The sequence below is a fragment of the Alligator mississippiensis genome, chromosome 4 (genome assembly GCF_030867095.1).
Source record: "Alligator mississippiensis isolate rAllMis1 chromosome 4, rAllMis1, whole genome shotgun sequence".
In the NCBI taxonomy this organism is placed as follows: domain Eukaryota; kingdom Metazoa; phylum Chordata; order Crocodylia; family Alligatoridae; genus Alligator; species Alligator mississippiensis.
Window position 1 is genome coordinate 127,341,171 of NC_081827.1, and position 21,197 is coordinate 127,362,367.

Consider the following 21,197-nt stretch of genomic DNA (forward strand, 5'->3'; position numbering starts at 1 on the left):
TTGTTGAAGTGGGAGCAAGGGCCCATCAGAGCTTTTCCTTAGGTTGAAAATTATTTCTGACTAGTGGAAAATCTCATGTCCTTTTATAAATCATTCCAGTCTCTACATCAAACTGCTATGTTTAGCACAGCCCTACTATCAAAATGGTATATGCTTTTAGCTTTTGACTGCTGGCCATCCTCAGGATATTATTCAGAAACCATATTTGCCAAAACAAACCTCACCCTTTGGAAAACTTATTTCCTATCATCTTTCTCCCATGAACCTCGAAACTCCCAAGTGCAGAGGCCTGAGGAATGTGTGCTTGGCCACTCGATGGCCTCTAACATCAATCAAATAAATTGATATGATTAAGTGCTTGCTCCTGGTTTGAGCAAGTGCTTTTATTTTGGCCAGACCCTTCATTTCACTTTAACGAGTAGCATAGTTCTGATGGCAGAAGAGCTTTCAGACATGACATCCCTCACTCAGAGGGAAGGAAGTGGTTGACATCTGCTTTCTTGGGCAGAAGGTCAACATTGTTCCATATTCCTTTAATTCAGAATTATGTTTATTAGTATCTTCCTTCCTCATGCAGTTGGCTCAGCTCCCTGCTGGTGCCGATTGAAGAGGCTTCTGTAATACTGAATGGAGATATACATTCTCAGTTCAGATATACTCAAATTTTAATGTGCACAGCCATGCTTTACTTTCCAATTTTCTGGATTTCCCCTTTCACTACAGCAGGTGCCTCTGGGATGGGAGGAGTATAGAGACACCTCTAAGGCCAATGAGTTACTATGTAGTTTTATGAGCCAGGTCCAAAAAAGGAAGTTAGGAGTTGCCATACTCCAATTAAGAGTTGCCTTACCACACCTAACTTAGAGCTGCCTGACTGTCAGTGGAGCAATGACCACTGGGGGGAAGGCCAGAATAGCCCCACTTCTGAACTTCTGGATCTCAAGCATGCTTTCTGGGTCCAGAGGGTGGGTTATAAGCAGAGCATGCTCTGTCCTGTCCTTACTGGAACCCGCTCCTTGCAGTAGTGTAGGCAAGTTCTGTGGTTACTGTATTAAAACTGCATTAATTACTTTTGCACTGTTAGTTTTCCATATAAACAATTGTTGTAGTTGCTACAGGGATAACTTGCTCCCCAAAAGGAAATGGAAGTGGTCTGTGCAATTATGAATGGGAATGTGGGGTCTGTGGGATGCCTCTCTTAGAAGGAGGGGTCAGTTTCAAGGGGTTTGAGTATTTTTGGTGTACTTTAGTCAAGGGATAGATCATTACATATTCACTCATGGAAATCTGGGCTTACCTACTCTCTGTTTTTCACCAAAGTGTTCAGAAGCTGAATGAATTTCTCTTAAGTGATGAGATTGGAGGTGACAGCTGGAGAGATGGGTGCAGCTCAGTAGCTTATGAGTCATGCAAGAAGCACACAGGATTTGTAAGTTCTGTTTTCTGATGATAAATTTAAAAAATGGGGAGACAAATTGGTATAAGGAGGGTGGAAAAAAGGGGCACAGAACAGACACTGAGGAGAGTGGGTTCTAGCAGTAGTGTAACTAAGGCAGAGCAAGGGGGAGCACCTGCCCTGGGTGCTGACCATGAGGGGGCACCAGGGGTCCCCTTACTGGAAGTGTTTGCCATGGCAGGGCCTGACCTTGCAACAATCAAATAAAGGCACTCCAAAGCAGAGAGCCTTCATTAACTTCTGTCTGCATGTGCTGGGAGCAGGGCTCAGCTGACTCATACCAGCAGTGCTCCCCGGACTGTTTTCAGAATGCGGGGTGGGGGGAGTGGAGGGAGTTCATTTTGGGGGTTGCCTAGCCAGCACTGGAGGGTAGGGTGGGTGGATTGGAGGTGGGGAGCTCCAGTCTACCAGCCTCACCCCCATTCCAGCATGGTTGGGGAAACAGCAAAAGGACCTCCCCTCCCCTCCCCTGCCTTCTCCCCCTTCCATTCTGAGCCAGAATGGGAGCTGCGAGAGCAGGGGAGGAGCTAGGGGAAGAGGATGCAGAGATGCAGCCTGTCTCCTTGGATCAGACCCAAATTGAAGCCTGATCGCCCATCCTCCCAACTCGAGCGAATGTCTGTTGGGTCAGTGAGATTTGTCTGTTAGGTCAGGAGGATCCGTCTAATTCATGGCATTTCTGTATAGATCCAGGAGGTGCACTTCTGTCTGCCTTACAAGAGACAAACAGGAGAGAAGTTTTATGAGCAAGTGTGGGGAGGTGGTACTTGATAGGAATGTGAGAGTAATCAGAGAGGTGACAAAATTGAAGAACAAAACTGGGAACAGGAAAAGGACAAGAACTAACACAACGTTTAATGAGGGAGGATACAAAAGAAGGGGCAGAAATATGTAGAACTCTGACATTTATTTTTTTTGCAAAAATCTAGTTGGTCTAATCAAATATATTACCTCTACCATGAGTTCTGAAAATGATAAGAAACTTAAAACTTATACAGAAACAGATATGAAGCCAATGGAGGGTTGTAAAAAGATATTAATTGTTTTAGTGGATGAGGTCGTTCAGTAAATGCTGAAGGGAGATTCGCAGTACTGTGCCCCTATCATAACAAATGTTGAAATATCCCATTCCTATTCACATTTTCTTTTTTTGATCCAAATTAATCAGAGGAAGGGGGCAGGCTATTTTGTTTCAATGGAACTGTATGTTGTCATCTTATAAGAACTCCAATTTGTTTTTTCTTAATTTTGTGATATAGCACTCCAAGGCCATCAACAGGAAACAGCCATTGAGATATCAGCTGGAGAGTTATGAGCAGTCATCAAGGAGGCAGCCACGTCCCTTAGAGATAGATGATATTGCAATCAAGGTGGTTTGATTTCATGAATTAATTATTTACAAGGATTGGAGCCTCATGCTGTGAAGTAAACTGATCCCAAAGTGCTCCAATTCTTCAGTCCTTTTAAAGGCAAATCTTCTACTGAAAAATCAGCTACAAGACCATTGGATAACTGTGTACTTAAAATTACTTGGCATCAAATATAGAATGAGAGCTATTTACTGAATATCAATTCCCTGAAATGACCCATTTTTCCATCTCAGTGAACAAGTTACAATGGTGTTATGAAAGAATAAGAACCAGATGGTCAAGTATAGAATAATTCGTATAAATTCCTTTTTCTTAGATCTCTCTTGTACTACCACTCTACATAAGTATAGAAAAACATTTTTTCTACCTATGTAGACCAGTTCTGCCTAGATGAGCACTCATATCTTGCCTATCATCTGTAAGTACCAGAGACCACCATTTCTGGGGTTCAGTCTCTTCCTTGGATAGAATGACATAGGATTTTCCTCTGAAAGAGATAATCAAGCCAAGGAGTTTTTCCTTGTATGTGTCCTTTTACAAATGGCATTTCATATTTTACAAAGCAAAAGATTGAAAATTAAATATATATACCTTATACTATTATGTATATTTCACTGTATATAATATATTATATTATTTATAATATATAGCATATATATATATAGTATATTGTATGTCATATAATAATTCTATATATTATATAATATATAGGAAATATATTGTATATGTATTTCATTTATAATCTTTGTTCTGTTCCCCTTTTTAACTTGTTTTTACTTAGTGTGCCATACTTAACTATGTCTTATTGTTATAACAGATTCATTTTTAATACAAACCAGGTAACTAATTTATTTCTTCAAGTATTTGCACTTCTAATATATGAAATTATTTTGTAGGTCACCAATGGATACTTTTCTTGGGGGAGTGGTTTAGCTACATTATCCAATATAAACATCAGAATCCCAACAGGTAAGATCAATGTGTACTTTTAATGCTAAATGTACTAAGCTGCATTGTCATTTGCTGTAATTTCCATTTCTTGTGCATGTAGGTACAAGCACAAAAATAACTGTGATGGGATTTGTGTAAAGAAAAATAGAAAGACAGAGAATGTAAAAGTTCATAAACTATGTTTTGTGGAACTTCATCTTAATTCTAAAGAACTAAATATTAATAGAAAGATTTTACTATTTTAAAATTGCTATCAGTTTTACAACAATATTCCCCAACTGGCCCAAAGCATATGTCATTAAAACAGAAGACAGAACACAGAAAGGGTGAAGTTACATATTACTATATTGGTGTAATGGTAAGCAGTGTTAAAATTTAGAACATACTTTGAGCAGTTGCATGTTAAGGGTTAATATTATTTTTTACCTGCACCGCTTTTACTTGCCTGGTGAGCAGGCGCATGGCCCAGAGCCATAACACCTGGCCTCTATTCCTGCTTTGGGTGACGGGAAAGCTGGGTGTGGTGCATCCTGGAATGCTGGAGGACTGCAAATTGCTCATTTTACTTCCATGGAGCAGACTGAAGTTACTCTAGCATGAGCTAGGTAGCATGGCCCAGAGAACCCTTGCCTGAAGTGGCGTACCTTTGAGACACTCAAGGTGTGTCCACACATGCGGGCAGCAGCAGGTCAAATAGAAGCAGCGCAAATTTGAGCTGGGACTTTTTGTCTCAGCGCACATGCCCAGATATGCATTTTGGTGTGGGGCAAATTGTGCCACTTGGGGCAAATTAACCCTGCCAGGCTCCTCCTGGATCTGTAGCCAGGGAGAGCTAGAGATTCAGCAGTATAAAAAGCTGCCCTGTGCTGGCCCCAGCAGTATAAAAACCTGCCCTAGTAAGTAGCTCAGGGCTACTCGCTCTCAGGAGCTTCTGGGGCCCAGCCAATTGGTATCTGGGGACACTACCCCTTGTGCCAGCTGGACTGCTGCAGCAGCATCCCAAATACATTTTTTTAAATACCCCAAAATCCATGTTCTTCCACAATTAGAACGAAAGACCACTACACATACATATATATAGAGAGAGAGAGGGAGAGAGAGATCAGTTGGGCATTGCTTTATTGATATATTTACAGTGTTAAAGCAATTTGGAAGTCTATCAGTGTCTCCATCATCAAAATAAAATAAATTCTAAATATCTGTATTTTTTCATGTGTGCTTTTGGTTTTCTTTTCATATGATGGGTGTGTAATGGGAGGATGTGGGGTTTGCAGGAGAGGGGTGGGAAGGGGTGTGGGGGAAGGCAGGTGGGTGTGGAGGGATGTGGGGGAATGCGGGTAGGTGTGGGGGATTGCAGGGGGACTGTGGGTGTGGGGGTCCCTTGTGGGGGGGGGGGCTGCTCAGGAGGGGTGGGTCCCTTGGCCCCCACAGGGTGCAGCCCCCCCCACACAGCACATGGACTGCGCACCCTGCAGGGCTACAACCCCTCCACCCCCACCCCCGGTAGGATCCCAGGCACCGTGCAGGGCCACAGCCTCCCTGCACAGGGCCCACAGCTGACCCCCTCCAACAACAGCAGGACAGGGGCGCTCAGAGCCTGCTGCTGCCAGCCCTCCCACGGTGTAGCTCCAAGCGACTTAGAGCCAGTGCTGCCTGTGCCACTGGTTGGGGACCGGCATCATTCACCGGCATCACCCGGGGACCAGCACCACTCATGTGGACCTCATCTTGCACTGGGTCCTGCTGCCATGGAACCAGCCTGGCCTGGCAGCATGAGCCACCCTAGTACTAGCAGGACCTGGCTTTGCTCGGTGTGCTGTCCCTGCGTGCTGCTCCAGGTCCTGCGTCTGGTGGCAGTGCTGCTAACCCACGGTGCCTGCAGGGCCTGACCTGGTACAGCTCACTAGCCCAGCTTTGCACGGGAGCAGGACATGTGGCTCCAGGAGGTGTGGCTCCTGTGCAAACGCACGCTAGCTGCACGGCCTGGCCCAGGCCGAAGCAGGTCGGATCAGGCCGGCAGGATGCGTTTTTCCACGAGGCTCAGGCACACCTGAGCGTCATGGAAAATGCATCCTGCTGACTGGTGCTGCAGGGGCCAGGTGGAGGGGCAGGTGTGTGGCAGCCTCTGCTCCAGCCCCTCCACGAACCCACCCACATATGGCACATCCCCCCCCACTGCTCCCACACCCCCTGATATTCCCCTCCACTCCCCATGGCGTCCGACAATCCCCTCCACTCTCGACACCCCCCCCAACATCCCCCTCCACTCCCCAACATCCCCCTGCCACTCTCCATAGCCCAAGAACTCCCTCCACTCCTGACACCCCCTGACGTCCCCCCGCCATTCCCCATAGCCGACGTCCCCCTGCTACTCCTCACACCCATCCACGCCCACCCCTACCCATAACCCCCCACCCCAACCCATGTCCCTAACTTACCCTTGACAGTGCTGGGGGCAGCAGAAGCACCACAGAGACACTCTGTTCAGAAACCAGAGCATCTGTCTTGGAGGACCGACGCCTGGGTTGCCTCCAGGCACAGTCTTGACCAGTGCCTTGCCCTGCTGTTCCGTGGCGCATTTTTTTTTAATCCCTGGATATCCAGGGGTCTAATTTTGTCTGCAGGCTGCAAATATTCAGCACAGGGAACATTTTTTTGTTCCCACACGTGCGTTTTGCAGTGTCTCAAAGGGGTTTGAGATGCTGCAAGAAACATGTGCGTGCTCGTCTGGATGTGCCCTCAGAGGGCATAGCATGAATTAACAGGCTTTAACATGTGGATGCTCACATTTTAAGTGCCATTAGTAGTGTTGAAATAGTAATATGTAACTTCACCCTAAGTAACTGCAAACAACCCCCAAAATGCAGCCACATGTGACCTTTAAAGTTAGACATTCCTGCACTGCAAGAATAGGAATATGCAGGGGAATTATGTCATACAACATGTCATTAACACACATACAGCATATAACATAAAAATATATTCACCTCATGGAAGATACTGTATGCCTGTATCCATTCCTTAAAAATTAGCTGGAAACATGTAGAACTTCATATTCACAAAAGCATATTGGGTAGCAACAAGTATAACCATGTATTTTAAATGCTTAGTGAATTAGGCCTTGATCATTTGGTAATCTTTTCTGGTTTTCATTATGTATTAATTATTATTTCTTTTATCATTACAGGTCAGATGACAATGATTGTGGGTCAGGTGGGCTGTGGCAAATCTTCACTTCTCCTTGCTATACTTGGAGAGATGCAGACTCTGGAGGGAAAAGTTCACTGGAGCAAGTATGTTTTCCACAGCTTCTAATTGTTCTATTCTAAGATGACCTGAACAGGGTTTCATAATGAACAGTGCAAAATGTGTTGGCTCATCATCCGGTTGCACCTGCCAAAATTTTCCCTACAAAGTGTCACCAGCACATTTACCTCAGATCCTTTGTGTTGCATCTGATAATATTTTCTTTGCGGCAGGGTAGGAGATGTAATAGTGAGATTGTTGAGGAAAGAATTGTAAGGGAATCTAAAAATAGTTGAAACCAGCTGAGTGGTCAGTCTCCAGCATACTAATCTTAGTTTAGGACCTGAATTGGAAGGATATACCCATCTACATGTCAAATATGTGGTATAAGGCACAGTTTAAAGCATCAGGGATGAAACAGTGGTTCTATGATGGGATTTTTGCCATTGTCCTTTTAGGAGAGCCACCGTTTTACAACATGTGTATATTCTTTATTCCTTGAGCATTCCTTCTGTGACCATTATACTCATATGATGTGTTGCAAACCCTATACTGCTGTTACTCAAGCCTGTGAAAATGGTTGTGAAATTCCTCCATCCCCTATAAAAAGAGAGAAAATAAATTAAATAGAATATTTAACAAATATAAAGGACAAAACTGCATACTAGTTTTGGATTCTTGTCTAATTGTAATTAGGCTGACCAGCATTGTTTTACTTGATTGTGCTGCGGATAACAATAAAGAGAGGACACATCAAAGTTTCGGCAACGTTAATTTGTAGTGTGACACATGTCAGGTACCAGCATAAATGAAAAATCCTCTTTCCAGTTTAAAGATGATGCTGCTAATAAAGAAAAGCCCAGTGAGAGCTTGGACTGAGAATGATCCAAGCCTGTACCTGTTGAAGTCTGTCAAATCTTTAATGTTGACATCTGTGGAAGTAGGATGAGGCCTGCTTATGCTCAGTGCAGCAGGGTGCTATGGTTGAAGACAGTGCTGCCCATGGGTGGTGGCCATTGGATCCACACTTATGCAGATCTAATAAATGAGAACCCTTGTATTTGAGGTTCAGTTGAGCAGCACTATATTCCAGCCACAGCTTGGAATAACGGCTGTAGTAGGCGAAGGAGGGGAGGGTGGGGCTGGGAATGTGCTGCAGTCCTAATACTTGCCCTGTGATCTGGGAGATTGATTCTGTTTGCCTGAGTCTAAGACTCCCAGCTCATCTCTTTGAATTTTGTGTAGTGAAGGGGGATGAATTTCATCACACTGTTCCAAATGGTGTGCCCAATTCTTCAGATATTTATCTATTTTCCCCTTTTTCTTTACAGCAGTTTTTAAAGTTTAATGATTTTCCTTTTCCTGTCTTTATTGTGTACAGTATATGTGGCAATTTTCTGTTCCCCAGCCATGTTTCACTGGGTGCTATTCTAAAACAAATCATCTCATTGGGACAATAGGTAAACTTGGAGCCAGTGCAATGGTAACTTTAGTAGGTCTGAATAGAGAATTGGGTGTAAACTGTAATACATTGACCTAAAGTAATAATGCTTATCACAATTAATTACACTATTTAAACCAGATGTTGACTTTGAGATAAGTCATTCCTTTCCATATATATATTGAAGGATCAATATATAAAGAGAAAGCTTTCAATACTTAATTTATTTCAATAATTATCTTCAGAAAATTAATCTTACAAACATTCAAGCACACATATGAATCTCCAGACAGCAAAGTGAAATCATACTGTAAGGGTGTATCTACACGTGATGCTAGTATGATATAGCATCCACAGGTGTCTACATGTGACCAGCAGCTAGTTTGCCATAGCAGCACTAATAATCCCCCATTATAGCACACTGCTACGGTGAAGTAGCTGCTAAAAATAATCGTGTGCTGCGCATATGGCACAGTATGGGCAGTTACTGCACCATGCTTTAATACTTTCAAAAGGAAGTACTAAAGCATGGTGCAATAACAACATCGCCGTAGGGCAACCTGTAGATGCGCCCTAAGAGTACTAATTCTTAACAATATCAAAAAAGTTCTATAATAATGCTTCCCCAAAAGTACCATTAGCAAATTTAAAGCAGTTGATATTTCTTTTTTGGGGCACTTGCACTGGCTTTGGTTTAAGTTGCATATATTCAGCTTGTCTTGGGCCCTTTAAATTGTGAGTATCTCAAAGAACTGTACTTGTTGAAACAACAATAAAGAAGGATGAAAAATCACAAACATGTTTTGCCAAAGGGTACATGAGAACATTATATGATCAGTGACTTTCAAACATATGTCACTCTGGTCGCTTGTAAAATATATTTTCCATGATACTCTGAATAGCAATATTCAATCCTCACAGCTTTTAGGAGTGACATTAAAACTATTCTCTTTGTGGACTTACAATTTACACATAGCAAAATATGTAACTGAGCCAATGTGAACTATCTAAGGCCTTACTGACTCACCACTTTGTACATTGCACCCAATACTTTGGTAAAGGTGACACAAACACAGTTGTTTTGCTGATAATTTCAGATTGCCTGAAAGAGAGGTGAATGCAGAAGGACACCTCAGGTATTAACTAAATGAATCCTGTTGCTGTATTTTGCAAAGTCATAATAAAGGTTCTAATTACTTTCTTAATACCCTTTCCATGTGATTCGGCATGCATGAGACAATATATTTGCTGATCAAGTGGTGGACAAGGGGATTAGATTTAGGCAGGGTAAATTCCCCAGCAATGTCAGACATAGTAATGTAGGTATAGTAATATTGGTCCAGATTTGGTCCTCAGTTACGCTGGTGTACATCTGCAGTAATTCATTTAGCTTTACCCTGGTACAGGAAGGGGATAATTTTGCCCTTTTGGGGCCTAAATCTGCCGTAGGATAAACTTGTACAATTCTGACTAGTGAGAAGTTGCCAGGGAGAAAATTCTTCCTTAGAGAAAGGAGTTACAGTATATTTTCCTATATGAGGCCTCGACTAAAACAAGCTGTATAATCCAGATTTTCTATTGTCTTCAGCTACTTCATCACTTTGTGGTGGTAGGTCAGGAAGAGATGTTCTTTCCCACTTTCCCACTGGTTTGCAGCTGTCACCAGCCTTTGATGTAACACTGATTTACAGTTTTTCCAGTGAGTCACTGGCTAGGGAGGCTTCCTATATAAGGAAGACTGGGGGATCCAGTCAGCCCTTTTTGAAGACCTGAGTTACAAAGTTCCTTTCCAAACTTTACCTGAGTTATAGATATCTTCTGCTGTACTTTCCCATGTGGACAAAGTTGTATGAGGTGCAAAAATCAAATCTGTACAAAAGCCATGAAACCACCAAGCAGAGGAGGAGAATGGCTAAGCAAAAGCTCCTTTCCCCCTACATGCCCTCTCCCTTGTACATTCTGCTTTTGCACAAAATATTTGTGCCAAGTGAAAAACAAGGCCAAGGCAAAACGTGTGGATCAACTTCATTACTGATATGTTTTCATCCCATGCTATGACAGACTGCTGGAGATGATGGAAAGCTAGTGTTACTAGGTAGCGTCAACTTCTGCTATACTTTCTGGTTAGAAACACACATCATAGGTGGAGCACTATCAGTTGTAAGAGCACATGCCAGCTAGCCAGGTTGCAGAGCATGGATGGGTCCAGGAGTGGGGTGTAGGGGGATAGAGGAGGAACAAGGTAGCTCCTAGTCAGGCTTCTAGTGGCAAGTCATAGCTATGCAGTTTGGGCACAGCCAGAGAAGGTTTTTAATTTTAAGATGTGGCTTCTCCAAACTTGAGGGAGGACTAACACCAATCAATGTTTAAACAACTCAAAGTACAATGTATATCAAGGCCCTTGAAGATAAGTTAGTGTGTCTGTAAAGCTCCAGCCTTGTGCACATTTGAAAGCAGTCCAGTCTTCATCTAAGTCTCTTTTTTACTTTCCCTAAAAACCTTGATTTTGAGTACACTTGACAAGCTAATGTACAAAATGTAGAAGTTAACTGATTGATCTGATTAATCCAATGCTTTTCATAGTTTAAGGCTTCTGGGAACAATCCATTGTGGAGAAATGTAGATATTTTTTTCTGTAAAGAGTAAAAAGCAAACAAACAAATTTAAATGCATAAACCTATTAGGCACAGGTTTATAAAATGCTGTATCCAAATAGAGCCTTTTAAATGGAAATCTTTGGAACTCCAGGACTTTTTGCCCTTTAGTTTGGGCTAATTTGTACCACATTTCATATCTGAAATCCCTCCATCTCTTCCTCTTTTGGAATATCTTTCCATAGTCAAAAAGATAGGAAGCTTCTGATGATGAAGTGCTGATTCTGGTTAAACAATGTCCTACCTAAGCTAGAATCTGTGATGCTCATACATCAAAGGAAAATGAAAAAAAAGCAGAGAGTGGTTATTCACTCATGACATTATAACACTTTCTGCCTGGGGTGTTTTACGAAAACACAACATTACTCACCTCTGAAGATAAGAATTATTGAACCCATCAGTTATTTTATACAGAGGAGCAGATCCAACACATCCCAGTTCTAGGAAAATGCTAAATATATGAATCTTGCATTAGCAGGGCTCTACTGTCGGAAGTCTATATCCTTTGCAGTTGGATATTCTGCAGCTATTGATGATTCTCTCCTGGCAGACAGGCTGACATTCAGATCTTAGCCATACAGTATTTCATCCTGAGGATCCAACTTCTATGCCATACACTCATGGGCTTTTTTTGAAAGTCATGCAAATAATGAATTAAATAATCCCTCCTAATATCTGTTTCCATTTACCTAGCGTAACCTTCCTCTTTTAGGTTTCCAAGCTATTGCAGCTTGCAGTGATGCATCACCATTCCTGGTAACAAACACCATACTATTCCAGGCCTCCTTTGACTAGAATCCTATAACAGCAATCCTGTTAACTCTGTTAATAAAAAGGGAAAGCTATGATGTTATATATATCATGCTTGCCATTGCATGCCATTGAAAATGTGTTGTATAAAAATGTTCCTTGATGAATTTGGGATGTGGGGCAGGGATACATGGTGGCGATGATACAGCATTTTATTTCTACTGATCAGCATGGAAAACTTTTCCTGGTTGACCATTGAAAATGAGTTGAGTGATTTCAAGTCAGAACCCATTTAAGCATATCTCAAAACCCTGTTCAAAGTATGATGTGGCATAACTCAGGGTTAGAACTGAAATTGGTCTACAATACATTGACAAAACTATGTGGGGGAGCATGCACAGTGCCTGCCGAACTTTTATATGCTCAAGTATTACTGGTGCCTTACTTCAGTAGGTATTAAACTTCCCTGGTTATTTTTAAAGTAATTTTCAAGCCACATTGTAACTTTGCTAGTTCAGTTTGCTGACAGTACAGGTATGTGGTAATGAAAAACAGCAGAGCCACAATTTCTTCCTATATATCAATAATTACACTTGCACAATTTTCTCTTTAAAAGGCAAATTGATATAGGGATGTACATGTTTAAGTATGAACAATAACCATTTTCCCTATAGATTAATTTTACACATAAAGTTGCTGTCTATATTTCCTGAATACTAAACATCATTTACCATAACTTACAGTGTAAATGAAAATGAACCTTCTTTGGAAGCACCCAGAAGGTATTAGTTCCATTTTCAGTGTATTTGATCTGATTTATATGCTTCCTCAGAATCTCCCTGAACCTCCATCTTTGTATTCTTCAGTCATATCTTTGTCTTCTTACCATGTAGATAATCACCTGCTAAAGGATTATCTGACTAAATGCAGTGGTTCCCAATCTGAACAGGGAATTTTGCTCCTCTGTCAGTTTAAAAGCTTGAGCATGAGGAGTGCAAAGCATTTTCCCCCGTATTATTAAGTGCTCTCAACTCCCACTGGCAGTGCTGAGAACTTAGGGCACCCAGTAACCTGGAGGATCTGGCTTATAGATGTCAGGCTGTAATGCCTCCATCCTACCATTTGTTGTAATCAAAAATGGATTTTCTGCTGTTCCAAATCTTTAGTCTCACTCCTGTATTAGAGCTCACAGAGTGAAAGCAGGGTGGATAGTGATGGCATGTGGAAGATAGCTTAATTTTGCTTTTGTTGAAGTCACTTACTTACTGTGCCATTGACTTCAGTGGGAAGAAACAGGTCCTGATGGAAGGTAAGGAAGCCAAAAATACCTTTCACAAAATGGCAAAAGTACTACATCAGTAGTATACACATAACTGTAATTGGGAACCACTGCATTATCTGATACGTGACAATCTAAGGAGATATATTAACATATTGGTGCCTTCTAAATCCCTAAACACAATAAGTTATGGGATAATGCTGAATGCTTCTAACCACTGTTTCCAATACCTTAGCACCCTCTCTCACAAAACATGGAAACTTCCCATAAAAAGGATTCAAACATTAAAAATAATGTGAATTATCTTACTTGAAGCAACATAGATTGAGAAATTAGATTTCAGACTAACAGTGCATCTGTAATTCACACCTTGTTTAAGTAGTGAAGAAGTCTCAGAAAAATGTTTGATACTGTATGATCTTATTGGCAGCAATGCATAAGCTAAACAGCATGAGTAAAGGGCACAACAGCCAAGCAAGTGTGATTTAGATATTGTTATACATGCAGGTACTTTCAAAGTATGCATATTTGCTTGAAAGACCATAATGCTATTATCCAAATTAGTACAGAATTATCTTACTTTACTGTGCCATGTCAGTCCATTAAGGTGTTAACATGGAGTTAAATATAAGAGAAAGAGCTCTACTAAAAATGGATTGCAAGCACTTAGCAGTTTAACATAACCTATGAACACTGAAAGTCAGCAAGGCAAATGGACTGATAATCTCAATTTTTAATGTTGTTTAATAAGTAGATGATTTTGACCGCAGAAAATAAAAGAACCCAAGTTGATATGCTTCTATATTTTAAAATTTATGTTCAGGATTTAATAATTGACAGAATGGTAGTTTTAGACATTTATAATGTGTTTTTGGTCCCCAATTGCATATATCAAGTCTGGCTAAGTAACAGCCCATTTCAAGCATGTGTGGAAGTCACACAACCTAGAACGAAAACCTTTAACCTCAAGGCGGAGAGAGGGTGCTGTAACCTTCTCATTTAAAGCTTCTCCCCTTATTTTTATCATGGTTGCTTTCTGTGCATTTCCATTGCCTACATTTTAATGTATACTGTTAACTCAATTCTAAGAAGTGTCAGGCTGATCTCATTCACTGGTGCTCTAATTTTTTCAGTCGAAACAGATACTCTGTGGCTTATGCAGCACAGAAGCCATGGCTATTGAATGCTACAGTGGAAGAAAACATTACCTGTGGGAGCCCTTTTAACAAACAGAGGTAATTAGCAATTTATATGTAAGTTCATTCTGTAGGCTTTCTATTGGCTGGTGCTCATTCTGCCCTTGGCTACATACTGTCTCAGGTACCTCTGCATCCCTGTTACATGTGGAGACTAGAAACATGTTGTCTAGTTTTCTGATTCAGGATGAGATTCCAGGGTCATCATGTGATCTGGGAGCAGAGGACCTAGCCATCATTCATGCCTTGATTCTTTTCTACTCCAATGGATATTAGAGAATCACATTCTAAAACTTAAATCAATAGAAGTGGGCTCAGGACAGGCTTGCCTTTAGTGTGCCTACCTTAAGCCAATGATATGTGTTTCTAATTGGAAATGCAAAGGAACTGAATATCAAAACTGAGATGTTCTGGTTCTATCATGCCTGCTGTTGCCTATGTTAATTTAAGAAGTCAGCTAAGAAATACAGTGGAAAAAGTGACTTGATTTTAGGAAAACAAATTCCTGGAAGTTAATAATTTTTATGTGCAGCACTCTAAGCTATTAAAAACAAATTCCATTCCTCTCAGTGTAAGCTTTCCTAAGATGTGTCAATTCACGTAAGAACAGTACGTGATGGGCAAATCTCAAACTCCAGATATACATCCAGGGGTACAGGGGCCAGGTTCATAGAGTTTTTAATAAGGCTAATTTAATTGACATTAGCGGAGAAAGAGCTCAGATGCTTATCAGCAGATTATTCCTAACTACCTCCTACAGAGCTGGGAATCGCGTGGCAACAAGTTCTCTTATAAGATTTCCTGTTTCCATTCAGATCAGAGAATGATTTTGCCTGATTTAGCTATTTGCACTTCTGAGCAAAAGCAAGTGAAGAAGCACTGAGAGGGAAAATAGTGATTATGGATTATGATTATGGAAACTTACTGCACGTTTACTCAAGGAATTAATTAAAAGGGTTGGATGGTCTCTTCATATAAATAGTGCAGAAATGGTACTCGCTGGGTGTGTCTACATGTGCTATTAATGCTGTAAAGGCTTATTGTGCAGTAAAATACTGTGCAGTAAGTCTTCCCTGGGAGCATGTCTATACATGCTCCCTGTTGGAATCAAATCTGCTCCTAACAGCAACAGCCTAGTACAGGGCTACTCCTACCTTGCTTTGGCCCCCTGCAGCAGCTAATGGAGGTCCAGGGTCCCCTGAGGTGCTAGCCTGGGGGCTGGCAGGGAGCATGGGATGGTCCCCATGCACATGGGACCAGAAGAGCTCTACTGGCTGTGGCGGCAGCTGTCTCCTGGCCCCATGCACATTGGGAGGGGTCCTGATGCGCAGGGGGCTGGGAGGCAGCTACAACTGCAGAGCTCTCTTGGTCCCCTGCATATGGGGACAAGTCCTGTGCCCAGTGGGTAGGGCTGTGCGAAGCTTCGGTCCCTGATTAGATTCGGTAGAGATTCGGCCCAATTCGGTGGTTGAATCTCCAAATCTGAATTGAATCAGGAGACCCTTTAATCTCTCTGAATCGAATTGGAACCCTCCAAATCGATTTGGAAAGATTCAGCAATTTGGATATAGACATAGCTTTAAATGTTTTTTCTACATATCTCAGGGTAGCAGGCAGCTCATGAATGCTGCGATGGTGGGGAGGATGGAGTGTCCCACAGGAGCACAGGGGGCTCCCCAGCACGCAGGAGCACTTCCGGTCCACTTTGGGGTCTGCAGGGGAGCGCACTGGGGGGCCCCCCGCCTTAGCAACTGGTGCCTCCTCGGTCTGGGGGGGCACCCAGGGTCCCCCCACGGCTGATTGCTGAGCCAGAGGGGCACGGGGGGTGGCCCTGTGTGCTCGGCAGTGGACCCAGAAGTGGACCAGAAGTACTTCCAGTCCACTTCCAGGTTTGCTGCTGAGCACGCAGGGGGGCCCCCCACGCTCCTGTGGGACACTCCATCTGTCCCACCATCACAGCATTCATAAGCTGCACCTAGTACCTTGAGGTATGTAGAAAAAACATTTAAAGCTGTGCCTGTGGCCAAATCACCAATTCTCCAAATCAGCATCGAATCTTCATATTCGGAGTTGGCCAAATCTAATTGGAGACAGTGATCCGAATCAATGAATTGAATCACTGTTCTTGATTCAGGCCAAATCCGAATTCGAATCGAATATGGCCTGTTTCGCACACGCCTACCAGCAGGGCTTCCCTATGCAGCCAGGGGCTGGGTGGGAGCTGTCCCATTTCTTGAGCCACTCCCAGCCAGCTCTGGGCTGGTCAGGGGTAATCAGGGGTTTCTGCAAGCATCGTAGAGGTGGCTGGGAGCTGCCCAAAAAGTGGGACAGCTCCCACCCAGGTCCAGACTTCGAGGGAAAACCCTTTGTGGGGCTGCTCTAGACCAGTTCCTGGCTGGGAGCTGAACAGCACCAGGATTGGGGTGGGGGAGAGAGTTACCCAATGCTGCTTGGCATTTACACATGCACTACTCTGCAATTAGTTTACTACCTATATTTATAGGTAGTAGCTACCTGCACAGTAGACTGATTTACTGTGTGGTAAATGATGCACTTGTGTAAATGGTGATGCTTTACTGTGCAGTAGATTAATCTACCACACAGATCATGTAGACACACCCACTAATGGTAGTTTTTAGATCACAAAAAAGTAGATCCAGTAAAAAAATAACACTAATAAAGATACTATTTTGTACAGTCCTCACAAAAGTCATTTTAAAGTTATTCAAAATCTTTTGAACCTCAACAAGAGAGTCAGTTTGAATCTTGAGTGAATGCTTTTGTTTTCTTGACTGGTTACCTTCTATAATTAATAATGGTCTTGAGCTGACATTCTTTCTACAGATACAAAACTGTTACAGATGCCTGCTCTCTACAACCCGACATTGACTTGTTACCATTTGGTGATCAGACAGAAATTGGAGAAAGGGTAAAGAAAGTTGTTATGACAGTTTGGTCTATGTAATAAGAAGGCACTCTTTAATGTCACATTTCTTGTTTGCATTGGGCTGCAAAGCCTGGTAAATGTTAGTAGTAGTTTTATTTCTGTAGTGATTGTTATAGTTATTCTGTATTTATTAGTCTTTTCATCAGACTCATGATACTTAGTAACCTATTAATTCTACTTTTTATGGTACTAGTCAGTCCTCTCATGTGATCACCAAGGCAGAGACCTTGGTCTAAAATCATGTAGTTACTTGCATGCAAATGTGCGTAATTCTCTTGGCTGCTGTGATTTGAATCCATCCCTGTGCGTTAAATTGTTCTGTAAAGTACCGTGGAATTACTGCATTCCTTTTTATCATGCAGCAGGGAAAATTAAGCCATTTAGGACACTAATAATGCACAGACTTACTAAAAACAATAGAAGACATTTATCCCTGCAGTAATTCCATTATGTTCATTGTACACTGTACACCTGATTCTCATTTACAATGAAGGCCCTTAACATCACTCTGGCAGAGTAAAGAGGTTTTAAAATGGATGTAAATATAACCCTCTAACACTACTAGAATGGGAAAAGGTGATCTTGGTGCAAATAAGAATTGAGCCTGTGTCTATATTTACTTAGTGGCATAGACAAAAGTAAAGAGCTATGGCACTTATCTCAAACCTGAGGAGTTTTACTTCTAAACTCTCATCAGTATATTTTCACTAATATCTGAAGGTGTGATTGCAGCTTGTTGGAAAATACCTATGCCAGATTTAAACTAGTTTGCTTGGGTACCTGCAAACCCATCTGCAGCATTGCAAACTGCATGTGCAGCATATGCATGCATTCACTGCACTACTAATTAGCAGTGCAGCGAGTTTTTTTGACACAATGGGAACCTGCTGTCAGGAAAGAACAAGACAGAAAATGGTGGGTGGTGCACATGGGAGCAGAGTACACTTCCCAAAACTGGAGCCTGACCAGCCAGAACCACCCTCCAGTGCTAGCCAGGCTCCACATGCTTGGATTGCCACTGCTGCAGCCCTGGGTGGCTCCCAGGGCCCAAGATAAGGCTGCTGGGGCCAGCCCAGGTGCTGGCCCCAGCCTCCCCTACCCCATCTGGGGTAACTTTCTGCATACCAGAGCATGCGTGCAGGGGCATTCCCCGGGGACAACTAGCTGTGGCACATGTTTGTCCCTGGGAAAATGCACATTCCCGCTCATGGGGACATGTTCACAGAGTTCGATCTGGGACACTGCAAAAAACTCAGGCAGTAGCCAGCATTCAGTTCTGTGCTTCTGTGGCTTCTCTGCTATCAGTGTTTTGGACAGACATTTAAGCTACTTTATGGATGTTCATATGAGTTGCAATAACAGTTTGCAGTATTTTTAGTAACACTGTAAGTTTACGTATTATTAAAATAATGGGGAAATACATTTCCCTATAAAATACCTTAAAAATTGAATCATAGCAGTGTTTCTATTTCAAATTATTTTTTTTAAATCGTCTACCTTTGTTATTTTTTAGGTCACCCCTTTCTATATGAAAGACTACTTTGATAACAGGTGTACATATTTTGCTGTCATAGTTGATGTCAGCAGCATTTGAACTATACTGTCTAAGAAAGTTCTAGTGTACCAGGAAAAGAACTTACAATTTCCTGGATATTCATAATTAGTTTATGCGAAATTGGATTAATAATTATGGTTTCTTTCTTAGGATATAATACAATTACTTTGTTCACCCACAGGACTAGCATTTTATCAGTGCTTACTTTGAATATTTATTGGGATATTCCTTTGGGTGGTTTTTAAAATGGCAATATATATGCCATTCACAACTCATTCTGTTTATTCAAATGATTCGTATTTATGATCTGTTTTACTCATTAGGGCATTAACTTAAGTGGAGGCCAACGGCAAAGAATCTGTGTAGCTCGAGCACTCTATCAAAATACCAACATTGTTTTCTTGGTAAGTTGTTTTTATTTTTTAATACATAACGTGGAAACTCTGTAACAAAATGATTGTCCCTTATTATTAGATTTCTTACAAGAACCTGTATTCTGTTGACAATCTACTTTTCAATCCAGAATGCACAAGTATTAAGAAGAACAAATGAGCAATGACCAGAGAAAGTACCAGAACATAGAAGAAGTTTTACAAAGGAGAGGCCTCTTATGGATCTCAGTTTCAAATGTTTGGAACAGATTAAGATACTTTTCCTTGCACTGAGTAGTGTCCTACTAAACTGCCTCATCCCTGTGAAATTAAGGGAGCATCCTAAAGAGTATGGACATAAATTTAGCCTACTGCAGGGAATGAATAGATTCAGTATTTAGCAAAGAGATGTGCAGCTTTTCACTTCTGTCTCACTGCTCCAAATTCAATTCACATTGTGAAAGTCATCATCTATATGAGGGCTGCTTGATTTCCATTCAAAATAAACTGGTGGACTTTTAGAAGATGTGTTAAAATAAAAGTACCCTCAATTATTTTACTGTAACATATGCATTGAATAAACTACCTACTGGCACAATTGAGATCTGTGATAAGAGATTCTGTTGTAAATTTGAACTAGTCCCTCACCTTTATAATTCTTTCCTTTTAGTAAAATCACAATATTAGTAGGTCTGGAAGCTGCCATTGCTACAGACTTTGCTGGATGTGTTATGTAGAATAACAGATGACATCAGATACTTATTTAGATTAGGCTTGAATCTTACCCAGATACAGATAAGCGATTTACAGTTCCAGTCCTTTGCTAGTTTCTATTAGGCCTGTGTGAATAGGGAAGTATTTGATTCAGAGTCAGCCGATTTGGGGGAAAGTGGTTTGATTCTAAGATTCAGATTGTCCCGAATCAATTCGGCCAAATCAGCTTCCGAAGGTTTGGTGCTGATTCAGAGATTCAGCCATAGACTATAATGGGAAATCACTAAAATACCTATAACTTTATCATTTTTTGGCAGATTTGGATGAAAACAGCAGGGACAATAGCCCCTTTTTAGGGAATGATGCCTACCAAGTTTCAAGGAGATAGGTGCAGGGGTTTTTGGGAAACTGCACCTCAAACTGCTGAAAGCAAAACTCATGTCGTGTGTGTGTTGAGGCAGATTTGGATGCAAACAGCAAGGATGGTAGCCCCTTCTGAGGGCATGAGGCCTGTCAAGTTTCAAGGAGATAGGTGCAGGGGTTTCTGGAAAACTGCACCTCAACTTGCTGACAAGGAAAACTCGTGACATGTGTGACTTTGTGTGTGTGTTAAGGCACTGCAGGGTGAAACCAGCAGGGATGGTAGCCTGTAACAGGGAGATCTCCTGTTGCTCAGGCAGAGACAGCTCACAAAGGGACAGAAAGGATGCAGACAGAGGCTTATGTGCTGTTTCTATGTCCCTCCTGCAGAGCACTGTGATTGGAAGGGAACTCAGGGAAAGATCACAGTCACCGGCCAGCTACAGATGTCAGTCTTTCCCCCCTGATCTCCCTCTCTCTTCTCAGTTTCTGTTCCCCAGAAAAACTGTCTTCTGAATCTTCGAATCTTTTTCTGAATCTTTTCCAAATTGATTCAGAGGTTTTTTCTGGTCTCCCAATTCAATTTGGTTTTGGTGATTTGGCCTCTGAATCGGGCTGAATCTTCTCCAAATCAAATCGGCAACCAAAGCTTTGCATACCCATAGTTTTATGTCTGTCCATCTGGAACTAGTGCTCAACTGACTTATGAATCAAAAGCAAAACATAAAAAAAATCATAAGGGAAATCTGAATTAATTCCACAGCAATAGCTTTTATCTTATTGTTTTTTAGTTTACCCGTAACTAACACATGTAAATTAGTAAGATGTTTGGCACTTCACTAAAAGCTGTTGGCTCTTTTACATTGGGTCAAGTGTTTAAAAAAATAAGTAAGCAAATGCTAGTTCA

At 41.7% G+C, this 21,197-nt stretch overlaps 1 protein-coding gene across 7 annotated transcripts in view; it reads left to right on the plus strand.

Annotated features, from left to right (window-relative positions):
- ABCC9 (ATP binding cassette subfamily C member 9) overlaps positions 1–21,197 on the plus strand; it is a 130,581-nt gene that overhangs the window by 49,238 nt on the left and 60,146 nt on the right. For 5 of the 7 annotated variants that reach the window (XM_059726592.1, XM_059726591.1, XM_059726590.1 and 2 more), the window contains 8 exons: positions 1,321–1,429; positions 2,716–2,826; positions 3,723–3,795; positions 6,965–7,070; positions 12,612–12,650; positions 14,281–14,382; positions 17,188–17,272; positions 19,169–19,249. In XM_059726592.1, coding sequence (XP_059582575.1) covers positions 1,321–1,429; positions 2,716–2,826; positions 3,723–3,795; positions 6,965–7,070; positions 12,612–12,650; positions 14,281–14,382; positions 17,188–17,272; positions 19,169–19,249 — 706 coding nt within the window. The remainder of the gene's footprint in view (positions 1–1,320; positions 1,430–2,715; positions 2,827–3,722; positions 3,796–6,964; positions 7,071–12,611; positions 12,651–14,280; positions 14,383–17,187; positions 17,273–19,168; positions 19,250–21,197) is intronic. The other 2 variants (XM_059726594.1, XM_014609732.3) reach the window with 1 other exon arrangement.